This window comes from Euprymna scolopes, chromosome 7, assembly GCF_053919585.1.
Source record: "Euprymna scolopes isolate OS-2025 chromosome 7, ASM5391958v1, whole genome shotgun sequence".
In the NCBI taxonomy this organism is placed as follows: domain Eukaryota; kingdom Metazoa; phylum Mollusca; class Cephalopoda; order Sepiida; family Sepiolidae; genus Euprymna; species Euprymna scolopes.
Window position 1 is genome coordinate 156,580,944 of NC_136488.1, and position 14,598 is coordinate 156,595,541.

At 35.0% G+C, this 14,598-nt stretch overlaps 1 protein-coding gene across 5 annotated transcripts in view; it reads right to left on the reverse strand.

The window, feature by feature from the left end:
* Positions 1-606: 606 nt before the first annotated feature.
* Positions 607-14,598, reverse strand: part of LOC145280090 (digestive cysteine proteinase 2-like) — a 38,935-nt gene continuing 24,943 nt past the window's right edge. For all 5 annotated transcript variants that reach the window (XM_080131813.1, XM_080131809.1, XM_080131814.1 and 2 more), the window contains 4 exons: positions 11,312-11,435; positions 7,899-7,999; positions 3,231-3,502; positions 607-760 (listed from right to left, as the gene is read on the reverse strand). In XM_080131813.1, the coding sequence (XP_079987939.1) occupies positions 661-760; positions 3,231-3,502; positions 7,899-7,999; positions 11,312-11,435 (597 nt within the window). In that variant the 3' untranslated portion in view covers positions 607-660. The remainder of the gene's footprint in view (positions 761-3,230; positions 3,503-7,898; positions 8,000-11,311; positions 11,436-14,598) is intronic.

Sequence of the window (14,598 nt, forward strand, 5' to 3'; positions counted from 1 at the left end):
ATCATTGTTATAGTACATTAGATATTTCTATTTATCACATAATTATTGTTATAGTACATTAGATATTTCTATTTATCACATAATCATTGTTGTAGTACATTAGATATTTCTATTTATCACGTAATCATTGTTGTAGTACATTAGATATTTCCATTTATCACATAATTATTGTTGTAGTACATTAGATATTTCTATTTATCACATAATCATTGTTGTAGTACATTAGATATTTCTATTTATCACATAATCATTGTTGTAGTACATTAGATATTTCTATTTATCACATAATCGTTGTTGTAGTACATTAGATATTTCTATTAATCACATAATTATTTTTGTAGTACATTAGATATTTCTATTTATCACATAATCATTGTTGTAGTACATTAGATATTTCTATTTATCACATAATCGTTGTTGTAGTACATTAGATATTTCTATTTATCACATAATTATTGTTGTAGTACATTAGATATTTCTATTTATCACATAATCATTGTTGTTATACATTAAATATTTCAATTTATCACATAATTATTGTTGTAGTACATTAGATATTTCTATTTATCACATAATCATTGAAAATAATAATAATAACAATTGATATTATTGAGTTATGAACGGTTTATTGTCTCGGCTAAAACATAATGTACATTGTTTTTATACCAAAGGATAGCTGGCAGAAGTGGCAATGCCGCACATGTTTTCGTAGTTCCTTGCCATCTTGATGTAGCCGTCCATTCCCCATTGTTGTCCCCAGCTGAAATGAGAGAAAAAAAAACAAAGTCATTATATACAAAATTATATGTATTATCATGCGTCATCCGGCAGCAAATCTTCTGTAAATTCATGAGTCAAAATATTAGTTCCTTTTCGTTTGTATATTTTTCATTAAAAATGTATGGATACTTTTTTTAAGTTTTTGATTACAAATTAAATAATGCAGTACAAACTCTACATTTTGAAGCGATTATTTCTTAAAATGTGATTTTAAACATTATATGAATTAACCACCTCAGTACTACTTTCTTACACGCACACAGACACACAGTGTTTCATGCTTACGCAATCATCCGTGTAGGGCTTACAATTCCTACTGGTCATTAGATTCGAACCCAGCTTCGAAGCCATCTTTTCGCTCTATATGCCAAGCCTCTACCTCGGGGCCACTAAACAATTGCCACGAGAATAAAGGCAATTAAAAAATATTAAACGCCGAATTCGGATGAATACATTTGACAATCACGTGACAAAAAATCTTTTTATAACTACTTGACTTAAACAACTTATGAATGTGTAACGATATCTTTAAGTATATATAAAATAAATAAAAAGTATATTTATACCTAAAATAAAATACGCATCAAGTGCGCTTGAAAGCCAAATCACAACGTAATATTAGGAAAGTAAATAAATATTTTACTTGTTTGAAATTTATTACAAATATATTTCAGAGGTATACTCTATCTTCAGTGTGTTGTCTTGTTTCTTCCCCCCCCTTTTTATTCTTCCTTGCCATGTTGTAAAGTTTGAGAAAGAAGTATGTTTGTAAGGCGCCGCGCGTTGTATCTGGCGGTTGTATTTTGAAATGTTTGAACTGCGCGTATGACCTCTCATTCTTGAAATATTTTACTTGTTTGAAATTTATAATTTAAATACATTTCGGAGTCGAACTTCATCCTCACTATTTTGTAGATCTTTTTTCCTTCTTTTTTTCCTTCTTCGTTCTTGCCATATTCTAACGTTGGAGAAAGAAAAATCAATTAGTAAAGATCTACACGTTGTCTCTTAGCGGTTGTATTTTGAAATGCCGGAACAGTGCGTTGGCTACGCGAGATTAACGTCATACCCCTGACGTATATTTATACATGTGAAATGAATAATATATATACATATATATATATATATATATATATATATATATATATATATATTTGTTGGTGTGTGAAAGAGAGAGGGTTATGTGTGTGTCTGTGTATGTATGGAAAGGTATGTTTAAAGGCGTGATTTTACTTACGAAACTTTGTCAAGAATAGCATTTATTGAACAGTCAAAAAAGGTGTTCATAATGTTATAAGTAGCGATGGCAGCAATGAAGAGTCATACTAACCATATATATAAATAGAGAGAGAGAGTGAGAGAGAGAGAGAAAGAGATAGATAGATAGATATAGATAGATAAATATATATATATATATATATATATATATATATATATATATATATATATATATATACAGAGAGAGAGAGAGAGAGAGAGATATAGAGAAAGAGAGAGAGAGAGAGAGAGAGAGAGAACCAGATTTATTGGCCACTGTTCGAGGGCTGGGAATAAAGTCATCTACGATATTCTCCTATGGATTACAAAACAAGGATGTGAAGGCTGCACAGAAGCTATATGAAATGACTAGCAAAAGATTCACGCTCCAGTTATGAGGATCTACCATGTGTGATATAGTATAACGCGATATAGCGTGAGAGAGTCAGGAGGATTCGTGACACTAACGTGGCTATATGATGCTATATATTGGCAAAATATATCATTATATTGGTTATTAGGCATATGCATCCTGCAGATTCAAATATTCTGTAAGTGAATGAACACGAATATTCGCCATTTCTTGTCTATTTATACCGTTATAAAAATATATGCTCACTGTTGTATTCATGTGAGAAAGGAACTCGTAGCAATTTCGACATGCAATGGTTCTTTAACGAAGAAAGAAGCCAGAGAAACGTTACGTGAAAAAGAGAACATTCGAAAGAAAGAGAGCAAAAAAGAATATTGCTTGCCAAAAGGTGCTGGATATAAGAATTCAAATAAAGAATGTCTCTTACAATGTGATTTTAATATTTGTATTGAACTATGTAGCACAATATTACTTACATAGTATTATTTCATTTGGGTCAGTTCTATATTTAAAATACAATGGACATTGCTTTCATAGAAATGTTTAAAAAAAAACATATTTGCTCTGTGTCATTGATTTTTGTGTTCAACAACTAATTTTTCTTCTATCTAGAAAAAAATCAGCTTAATCAAAACATAGCTGTTTATTAAACATATTTGTCTTTGCGGGGAATTTCTACGGGCTCTGCTAGTCAGTATATATTATCGTATTTCTTACATAATATTTTTGGATGAATTTCCGTACCTGATTCGATGAATCAGCAGATTTGATTACGCATAAAAAAAACATTACAGCACCCTAAAAAAGGTTGTCAACTCACCTGTTCTTCACCAACCAGTAATCGTTTCCGCTTTCACTTCCGTAACCAACGGCCAAGACTCCATGATCCAATCTGGTGGGACTGCAGTTATCAATTTTGTAAATACCGTGCGAATAAAGTTGGAAAGAAAAGTGGCTAGCATCGATGGCTACAGAGACGGGACCAACAGTTCCTACAGCTTTCTGGAGGGCTTCTTCGCTGCCGGATTTCACGTCAACGTGGCCGGTAACTGTGGCGACAACTTTAGATTTGTCAAAGTGACAACTGCCACCCTGTAAAATAATCATCACCATCATAATAATAATAATAATAATAATAATAATAATAACAACAACGATCACAACAACACTAATAAGAGCACTAGGAATGATACTGAAAAAAGAATGGGAAAGATTGGAATCAGAAGGATGATTGAGAAGATAGAACGGATAACAATATAGAAAACTGCAGGAATATTAAGGAAAACCCTTGAATGCGGAAACTAACACACACGAGCTACAGACACAAACTGGGTATACAGAAACTGCTACAGATATAAAACAAAAAGGAACATCACACGTAATCATGAAAATGGAAACGGTACAATTGTAAGTAACCCCCTTCCCTGAGCCCCTGCCTTCCGACCCCTTCTTTTTCTGTGTGTATGTCACCATAAACTGGCACTACACCAAATAAGTGAGGAGTGTTAAGAAGGATGGAAAGACTGAGGAGAGAAAGCACTAGCCAGACCTCTGCTGGATGAGCGCAAAGAGGACTGGGACCTTGGGGAGGCTTATTACTATCCAAATTTCAGTGAAGATCAATGGTCGCTGCCAACGAGAAATCAATGGTAAGCGTCTGTTGCGATAACACAAATTCATCTGCAAAGGTTATCGAAACTGGTGGACAGTACTGGAAATCTTAGGAGATTTGTTGTCACTCAGACTCCAGGGAACACTAACAATTGTTGTCAGCGAGTAATTTCTGACGATAACCTGTGTGAGAACTCTTTGTGAGCAAAAAAAAATCATTTTTGATTGCATTTTTACCCCAAACAAGACACAGTGCCACTTTTATGTAGGGGGCTACTATCTGGGACATCATTTTAAGGGTACTATGTGGGGAGCTGAGCAGCAAGATGTCTTTTTACATTACACTTGAACTTCTGCATGTCAGTATAGTCGGGGAAACAGGAATCCGGAAGTGAATTCCAAAGTCTAGCAGTCCTAGGTAAGAAACTATTAGAGTAAAAGGCTTTCTTACATCTAGGGATTTCTACTGTGTAGGGGTGGGATTTTGCTGATTGTCGGGATGGTCGAGGGTATTCGCGTCAATGTGGTAATAGGATTGTAGATCGTCAGAGCATCTACAATTAAATTACTTGTAAAATAGGCAGAGTGATGTAACATTTCGTCAGTGGGACAGCAGTTGAAGCCTAGCTGACAGTGCTAATAATCAAAATGATAATAATAATAGGTTTTACATGACAATCTAGTTGAAGATGCGTCTGGCTGAAACTACTGTCAATAATTTTCTCCACTCTTTATCTGTGCCTAAATCTAAACGTAGATTCCATGAGCAGAGCTTCTTTCTCAGAAGTGCACGATTGTGGAACTCTCTTCCGTTCGCCTGTTTCTCACCTGACTACAACTTGGATGTCTTCAAATCCAACATAAACAAATTCCTGACAAACCGCCCCCTTAAGTAAGACACTTTATCAAATCTTCAATACAAATGATTACTAAAATACTATTTCATTGATTACTGTACATGCAATAACCCTTATCCCTGAGTGGCCTCCGGGCCTTTATAAGTGGTGACCCCCATGTATATATATATATATATATATATATATATATATATATATATATATATATATATATATATATATATATATATATATAACGCTGAATGTCTGTGTGTGTGTTTGGTCACGAATAGGTTCCTATATGGTTGACTATTTTAAAAAAACTGATTACATATAATGATAGAAGATGTATCGAGACATTGTAATGGGTATGTTTGATGTGACAGAACAGTGGTTCATTAAAATTGTGGGGTCTGCGTTCGGGCCTGGTCCACAAAGTATGGAAATAAAAAATTTTAAAAATAAAAAACGTTTACAAGTGTTTTTGATATAGATGTACATAATAATACTTTGAGAAGTATGTTTTAACTTAAGTAGGGATGGTATAATAAAATTGTTGGGTCTTCATTCGCGCCTGGCGTCCATAGAATGGAAATAGGCACAAACTTTAATAAAGACTTTTCATATCTATCTGCATAAGTATACTTTGATAATTATGTTTCAGTTTGAAGAAATGTGGTATAATAAAATTATGGGGGTGTTCGTTCGCACCTTACCTCCGTAGAATGGAAATATATCACAAAGTTTAACAAGTTTTTTTAATATAGATCCACAGAATATTGTGATAAGTGTTTCAGTGTGAACAGGTATGGTATAATAAATTATGGGGTTTATCTATTTTATTTTTACTTTCATCACATTTTGCTTTGGTTTTGATACCCCCAAATTCGAAGCTATCTCTTTACAACCCTTCCTTTTCATAACCTATCATACTTTCATAAATCAGAGTCCATTTCTGTAGACTGATTTTGAAACTAGTCAACGACGGGTACTTTGCTAGTATATATACACTTCAGAATAATGAAATGAAGTGTATCACTGGTATGCAAATCCAGTGATATTCGGTCTTACAAAATATTATTAGATGTAATATTTTATATAAGACAATCCCAGCTAAATAAAATTACAAGATAGAGCAAATGAATCAAAATTTAGGTAGAAGCATTGAAAACTCATGTGTTGAGGAAATAGAGTCATTCAATTTTATTCTTTATTTTAAAACAATATAAAATTCTAAATTTGAAGATTAACCTTTTCAAATCATAAAATTTAAATACATAGCCCCCCTTTTCGGGTTGAGCACTTTGTAAATATATTTACACCCGACGCACATTAAAGCTATTAAGCGAAGCCCACTATTAATTTGTTTCTAAACAAACTGATGGTTAGAGCATTGTTGCGACGGGCGAGTGTGGATTTAATACACACTCGAGGAGAAATATATACGGCACTGATTCGTGACCTGATGGTGAGAGCTGTGAATGCAACGGTTGTACGATCCACGGCTGTGAAAAGGTGTGTGTCTAGCCACACTGATGAATTGTGATACAACGAAGCAGTTCTGCATGTGGAGGACACACACACACACACACACACACACACACACACACACACACATATATATATATATATATATATATATATATATATATATATATATATATATATATATATATATATATATAAGGAGTGTACATAGATCGATTAACGTTTCCACATTTTTTTTTTGTCTCGCCATGACTCCAAATAAATCTGGCAGTGAGAAAACTTTTCTAAGGTTTTCTGACTGCGAGATTAAGAGATTCATTTGGAGTCCTAACGAGACACGAAAATTTTGAAACGTTAATCGATCCGTACAGACGCCTTACAATGTTTGTATAATTTCATTTATTTATTTATAAGCTCTACACACGCATTGAGCACTTTCGAAATAATATTGTTTTTTACTTCATGTTAACAATGTACTTAAAATTATTCGTATTATTTGGATTCTTCGGCCCATTGTTTTCATCTTGATTGTCATTTTCACGTTTCTGTACGGTGATGTGTGTGTGTGTGTGTGTGTGTGTGTGCGCGCGCGCGCACGCGCGTGTGTGTGCGTGCGTACATAAATATATATGAGGTGCCTTCAATAAGTTTCTGGACTTTTTTATACAGGCATTTAAAATTGTCATAGACTCTTGAAAATTCAGTATGTTACTGCTATACATCTTATGAGGTGACTGGCCAAGTTTGATAATTTCAGGTTCAAATTAACAGCTACAGCAGGAATTGGAATACACCCTACTAAAGCTTTATTATCACAGCTGGTGAATTTTAAAAATGCAATTTGAACATAGGGACACTTTAGAAGAAGGATATGTAATAAAATGCCACAGAAACGTATTGGATTCTTCAAACTGCTTTTAGACTATCGTGCATGAATCGAGAATCATTTTTGAGTGGCATAAGAGATTCAACGAAAGAAGGGAGTTTATAAGAGATGATGAGAGGCGTGGGAGGAGTAAGGAAGTCAGAACACTAGAGTTTATTGGCCAAATAAAGAATTTCATGAATAAGAAACACCGTGTGTCTATAGAGACAATAAGTGCATAGTTTGATGTCAGTGTGGGAACTGTGCTACAATTATTCGCAAGGAACTGAAGATGCGGAAGATTTGTGCAAAGGTTGTCCCAAGGGTGGTCCATCTTTGTCATAGACTATTTGACCAAGATAGACGTCAAGACAGTCCATCACCCTCCCTATAATCCGCACCTTTCTCCTTGTGACTTTAGAGGTTGTCGTTACGAGACAATTGAGAAGATAAAAGATGACGAGAGTCATTTACACACAAGAGGACCTCCATGAGGACCTTCCAGAAGCTGTTGGAATGGTACAACAAATGCATTGCAGCCGGGAGAGCTTACTTCGAATGAGACTAGAGCTTCATATGTGTGTACTATCAATAAAAGTGTTCATATGAAAAAGTCTGGAAACTTATTGAAGGAATCTTATATTAATGGTTTTTCTTACTGAGAAAAAAAAGCAGGTAAAATACTCACTACACCCTTGTAAGGATAATCAGCTTCAGACATAATTCCGCCATGTTTTTTGATACAGTCAAATGCATTATCCATAAGTCCGCCATTGCAACCCTGATTTCCTGAAGAATAAGAATATGGTTAAATATGTAAATTATCAAGCTTAAGCGATACTAGTCACTGGCGTTTGATATTAGGGACCGTTTTTTGTTTGTTTGTTTGTTTGTTTGCTTACATTTTATCGTAACGGTAAGTTGCTGTATACCCACCTGCAACCGAAACTGAGTCATAATTCCTTGCTATTACGTCATATTCCCATACTTAATGTATTTAGTTTTATCCTTGAGTGGCTTTTTGTCTTGATAAGCGGTATCCTCGCAAGTAAATACAAAATGTTTTATTTTAAATCAATGATTAAAGAATGATTGTATTAATTTATCTACTTTCCCTCGAAGGGAAAGTGTGGGTTTGAAAAGTCAGTGCACTAGGAGTACATCGGAATATCGGAATGCCATCGATAAGAACCGAAAATGGATAATCGAAAAAATATGATTAAAATAAGAACAGTCCGATTTGGACCAAAGTAAACATAATCATACATCCTAACATCACTAGTGCATTTGAGAAGCTTTATTATAGCACAATCAGAAGGGCCCGGTGTATAAAAATCAACAGTAGGTTCTTTGATAAGACAGAGGCACATTCGAAATGAATGTTTCTGTTTAGAGCACACCTGAATCATAATACTTGACTTTTGCATTTTAAACTTTAATTTCAACCATTATATAAAAAAAAATTATGAAATAAACATTGGCTTCTAAAGATTTATTTGTTCGATATACGCCATACATATTGTGAAATTATTCGACTCTTCGGAAAAAAGGTATTCAGATCATTACACATTTTCTGTTTTATACGAGACACGATTTCGGAGCAATCTATTTGTTGAGGGACATCACGTCTCTACGAAGGATAAACCGCTTTTTCTACATATATTAGACATTAAGAGGAGATTATAGATAGTCGGTTGATTTCAGTTAATGTTTGTAGATGTGATGTCTGCCGTCTGGCTACCAGCAGCAACTATCTTAGTTGTATCGGACACGTGACTTGTCACATAGTAGAATGTACAATAAGCAATAGATTGCGCCGTGACCCATAAGGTTAGGTCGTCAGTATTGCACACTTCATGCGTGCGACGGCCTGGGTTAGCGCCTATGTCGGAACACGTCACTGATGAGATGCAGAACATCGAATTGAAACTCGCTTTGGGTCTGGCGTTGTCTGTTGTCGCCACAATTGCTCGATTCCATCTAATACTGGGTTCTAGCTTTATCATGAAAAAAGTGTATGTGAACGGGTATATATATATGAACGGGTATATATATATATATATATAATTTTTTATTCGAGGATGAATAGCTATATTTTCAATGGCGTGGAATGGTTCAGGGTCGCCTGACAAAGTCTCATTGACTGAAACAGATGCCTATTTGTAGCGACCAAATGTATCTGTTTACCTTCGAATAAATAATAAAACAAATAGTTTGCTCTTGTTATCAAGCACTATCTAACAAACTCGTTGTATTCATTAATCCCTACTTTTTAACATCTCAAACCTGAATTTATATATATATATATATATATATATATATATATATATATATATATATATATATATATATATATAATTTTTGTGGAGCAAAACATTAATATGCCTATCTACAAACCACATTTATTTTTAAATGTAATGAATTAAAAATTAACTAGGCGGAAAGGGTTTTATACTTCGCTCAGCAGAGCTAAATCGAAGCTAGGATTATAATTAAGACATAAAAACCATTGCAAGAGATAAAAAATTATTACAATTAAGATGAAAAAATATAATGCAAATGACATTATATACCAAGAGAAAATGGAAAAGGGAATCAAATAGAAATCACATTTAATCCAATAAGATTTCCTTTCTGCCTTCAAAGAGAAGATATCAAAGACTAAATATAAATGGTCTCTAGAATCTTTTGATGAGTGCGACTTTCTTAGAAAGGAAAATAAGTCGACATTGAAATTAGAGGCACAGGAACGGATACTTATAAGGTGACTATCGATGAGCGAACCATAGGTATCATTTAAAACTTTCGATTGTATATAATTTGTAAAGGCGTATTTTTGTCGAAACGTGTTGTTTGATTCGAATGTCCAATCTTTCCGACGTCTTCCCAATGTTGTGCAAACTGCAACCACATTTAAGTAAATAAATAATATACTTATTATGAGAAAGCGGAAAACCTCTTTTCAAACTGGCATCAAAATGGACCTAATGGAAAAATAAATGTATTCGATGCAAAATAACATTGTTGTATAGATAAAGAGATTTATTTGGCAAATTTATCACTTATGTAATGTAGCCAAAAGAGGTAAAGATAAATCTATCAACAAATGCCCTGTTTTCATTTTATAAAAATTTGTAATTTTATTTTTAATAGAAATGCGAAAACGAGAGGATGATTTACAAACTAGCATATCAGGAAATGGAAGAGAAGAATTAGTTTCCTTATCAAAAGTAAAGTCATAGTGAAGCATGGATTGCGCAATCATGAACCTTACCTGTCCTGAACCAGTATTGTACGAGTCCAGTTGCATGAAGAATTCCAGCACTTGTTATTCTCATTTTATGCTTCCTTATTTTTTTATAACCAACCACAAGTCTCTTTATTGCTTAAGTCTGGATAATTACAAGACGACTGGAAACAATGTCGGAAATAAGCAGAGCTCTCCTGTATACAGCACTTGGTATACCAAAATGGTCACCCATTTTCATATCGACCTAGATCAACGTTGCTTAACTTTCGTGATCTAGCAGAAACCTGAGTATTAACGTGATCATGCCTTATATGATACAAATGAATAATCTCTAAGTGATATGTTATGTCTAACCCATAGATGACACTCTAACACAGCCAGATACAATTAAATATATAGTGAAGCATGGGTTACGCAATCACAATCGCACCTGTTCTGAACCAACATTGCGGGAGTCGAGTCGTATGAAGAATTCCAAGACAACTTGAAACAATGCCGGGTATAAACAGAGAACCCTCCAAGATACGGCACTTTCTATTTCCAAATTGTCACTACTTATAGTACTGCCCAGGCTCAACATTGCTTAACTTCGATTATTTAATGGAAACCGGTGTCTCAACACGATTAAGCTGTCTATTATTTAAGTAGTCTGGAAATGATATATTGTATTTAATGCATAAATGAGACCCTGGCAGATACTACCATATCATATTAGAATGGACCTAAGAGTACCGGCAACTAAGAAATGACTCCCCCTTTCAAAATCTCATAAAATTAGGAAGTCAGACCACATGCAATCTCGTATCGTAATCCACTACGATAGATGATTTGGAGAACGCTTCAAAACTTACCACAATCATGGGAACAATCAACCAACTGTTGTTCAGAAAGAGAGATCAGTTTTTGTGTCTTTTTAAAGTGTTGTCCTTCCAGCGATCCAGTTGTAGAGAAAGCCCAACATGATCCGCATTGTGCCTTGAAAATAAAATGAACAAAGTTTCAGTACATGTTGCAATGCAAACTTATAATTTCATATACAGTAATGAAATACATGCGAATACGAGAGGGTTGGGGGTGGGGCGCCCGGCTTCTGACCGGTCATAAAATAGCCTTAAATATATTTTAATTCATGCAAATTTCGCATTTGTTATAACAGAACCAATTCTCTATTGAATATTATATTTAATTTAATACTAATGTACTTCATTTATCTAGCAGTGTTCTTAGATATGTTTATTTCTTCGGTAACTATCGATACCCGATAATCAAAAAAAAAAAAAAAAAAAAAAAACAATGAAAGAAGGGACAGGCGATTTTGACTAAAGTTAACACCTTATGCCGCCTAACATCACAATGACATTTGACAAGTTTTATTACCGCACAAACAGAAAGGCCCGGCATATAAAATCAACTGTAGGTTCTTTGATATGACAGGGACACGTCCGAATGAATGTTTTTGCTTAAAGCACAATTGAAACATGATACTTGACTTTTACATTCTAACCTTAAATTCAAGCCATTATTATTGCACAAGCAAAAAGGCCAGCAATAAATTCAATAGTAAGTTCTTTGATAAGACAGGGGTGCGTTTGAAATGAATTTTTCTGTTTAGAACATAATAAAACTTTACTTTTGCATTTGAAACTTTAATTCAAGCCATTATATATGAAAATAGTTTGATAAAATCAACAGTGTGTAATGTAGACTACAATATATTTTGGACTAAGTTGCTGTATGTGGCTTGCGTTGACAGGAAAGAGTTATACGTTCATGTCAAAAAAGTTAACGAGTGCAAACATCTGCAGCGGAGCCCCGATTCGTGACAAGAATTAGCAAAAGTTGGCGAGGTTACGTTTTCTGGGGTGAGGCTGGAAACAGTTTTTAGTTCGTTCTTGGAAACGAGAGCACGACAACGCGATTTAAAGAAGTAGCATACCGAATTGCAAGACTGCCCTTCTATAAGGGCCAGCGAATAGAACTTGTCGATGCGTTTCCGAATCACTGTGTTTTGAAGTCCAATAAATTCAACTGTATATACAGGGTGTCCACAAAGTCTGGCTACATTATGTAGTCAGACTTTGTGGAAGCATCCTCTAGATTATGTAGCCAGACTTTGTGGGCACCCTGTATGCATATATATATATTCTAACATTTTCCTTCAGGCATAAGCTACATCTTGGGTAAAAATTACGCTCCAAGGATAATTAGCTTTTATTCTACGGGTGTTGATGTTGGTATTAACCTCGTTCGTTTTCGTTTTGCCTGTTAGCATATCATTATGTGCATGTGTTACGTTGTCATGTTCTTGATGAGTGAGTAACTAATATTAATGCTTTTCCTTTAAAATAATTGGCTCGATTTATAATTTCAAAATGATTTGGTTTCTGTTTCGATTCAAGCTGATGCACCCAAGCCATATGGATATATATATATACTAGCAAAGATACCCGTGCTTCGCACGGAGCTTTGTTGCGCACTCGGGTACCAAAATCTGTGGGCACCTTTCCAGTAAGTTGATGTTGTAAGAGCAACGATTGCATAAGGTGATTAACATTTTAACTACCTCTTGTAGTGACTGAAATTCAATCAGGAACTTCACAAAACATTTTCATCAAAAAGGAAGGTTACTTGATGTTACATAGTAAATTTTTCATTGAAGTAATTTTCAACTCTTGCTTAAATTTTATCTTGCACATTCAATACTAAAAACTTACCACAATCAGATCATGTCAGTTTTTCCTCATATCCATTTCTCGAACTTTTCACTGAAGAGCCTCAGGGTAAACTACATTTCTGCTGCTTTGATTTGGAGCCAGAATGTAGAGTTTTTCTGAACTTCCTGTCCGGCTGATGGAGACGTAGAACATACCGTGACTGAAGCAGTCTGATGTCAAGTCTACGCCAATGGTGTTAAATGTCTGACCTTGACTTTTGTTTATGCTCATTGCAAAACACACCTTCACAGGAAATTGGAGTCTCCGGAATTTAAATGGAAGTTCTGAGTCCGATGGAACTAAGGGGATCCTTGGCAGTAGAACGGTTTCGCCTTTGTAGGGACCACAGGAAATGGTGGCCTCAAGTACATTGGTGTGCAATCTGGTGATAACACATCTGGTTCCGTTTGTTGTTTTTGGCGGTTCCAAGGATCGAAGAATCATGATTGGCGATCCAATTTTGAGATTTAAAATGTGTGGAGGCATTCCAGATATCTCCAAAGAGTTTAAAAACTCCACAGGGTAGTGAACAGCTTCATATTCATTAGTAGCCGAATCAACTGACTTGTATTGCTTTGTGTCTCCTGGAAATTCATCCATTATTGAATTGTTCAAATGATTCACATTGCTGTTTAATGGCGAAATAATAGCCCTCTCAGCAAGCCAATCCGGTGATTTTCCATTGTTTTGCAGGTCTGGGTACACTTTGTCTTTCAGTTGCTTCTGATTACCGACACATTTACCAAGCGCAGTTGGAATCTTAATTGTGTCAGGGGAAGAAGTGATAGGAAACTGGCCATTACCGATTTGGAGAAGCAATTTTGAGAAGTCTGCTGCAGCTGTGTTATCAGAGATATAGGCTCTCATATTAGTAGTCAGTCTCTTCACTATAACGTGCCTCCAGAGATAGGATTGTTTCAAACTTGCATTGACAATGTTAGCCCTTGTGCCATTTTTAACCATTGGGAGGATTTGACGGAAATCACCGCAAAATAAGGTTGGAATGCCACCCATGGGATTCTTGTTTCCTGTGATGTCTTGCAGTGTTCGGTCAATTGCTTCATAAGCACTCTTGTGCGTCATTGGGGCTTCGTCTACAATGATTGCAGAGGTGTCTCTAATTACATTTGCCAAGGCTGAGTTACCAGTAATTTTGCAAACTGGCTGATCCATTCGATGAGTATCCAAGGGTACTTTAAAAGTGCTGTGAAGAGTGCGGCCACCTTGTAGTAGAGTAGCAGCAATGCCACTGAATGATGTTGCAAGCACAATCTTTCTCATGGATCTAATCTTTGCAAGGATCAAATTGATTACAAAAGTCTTGCCCGTACCACCTGGAGCATCAAGAAACATCATGTTTTTGTTCATTTCACCTTGTGCTTCCAACATTGCCATGAATGAATTGTAAACTTCTCTTTGAGAAT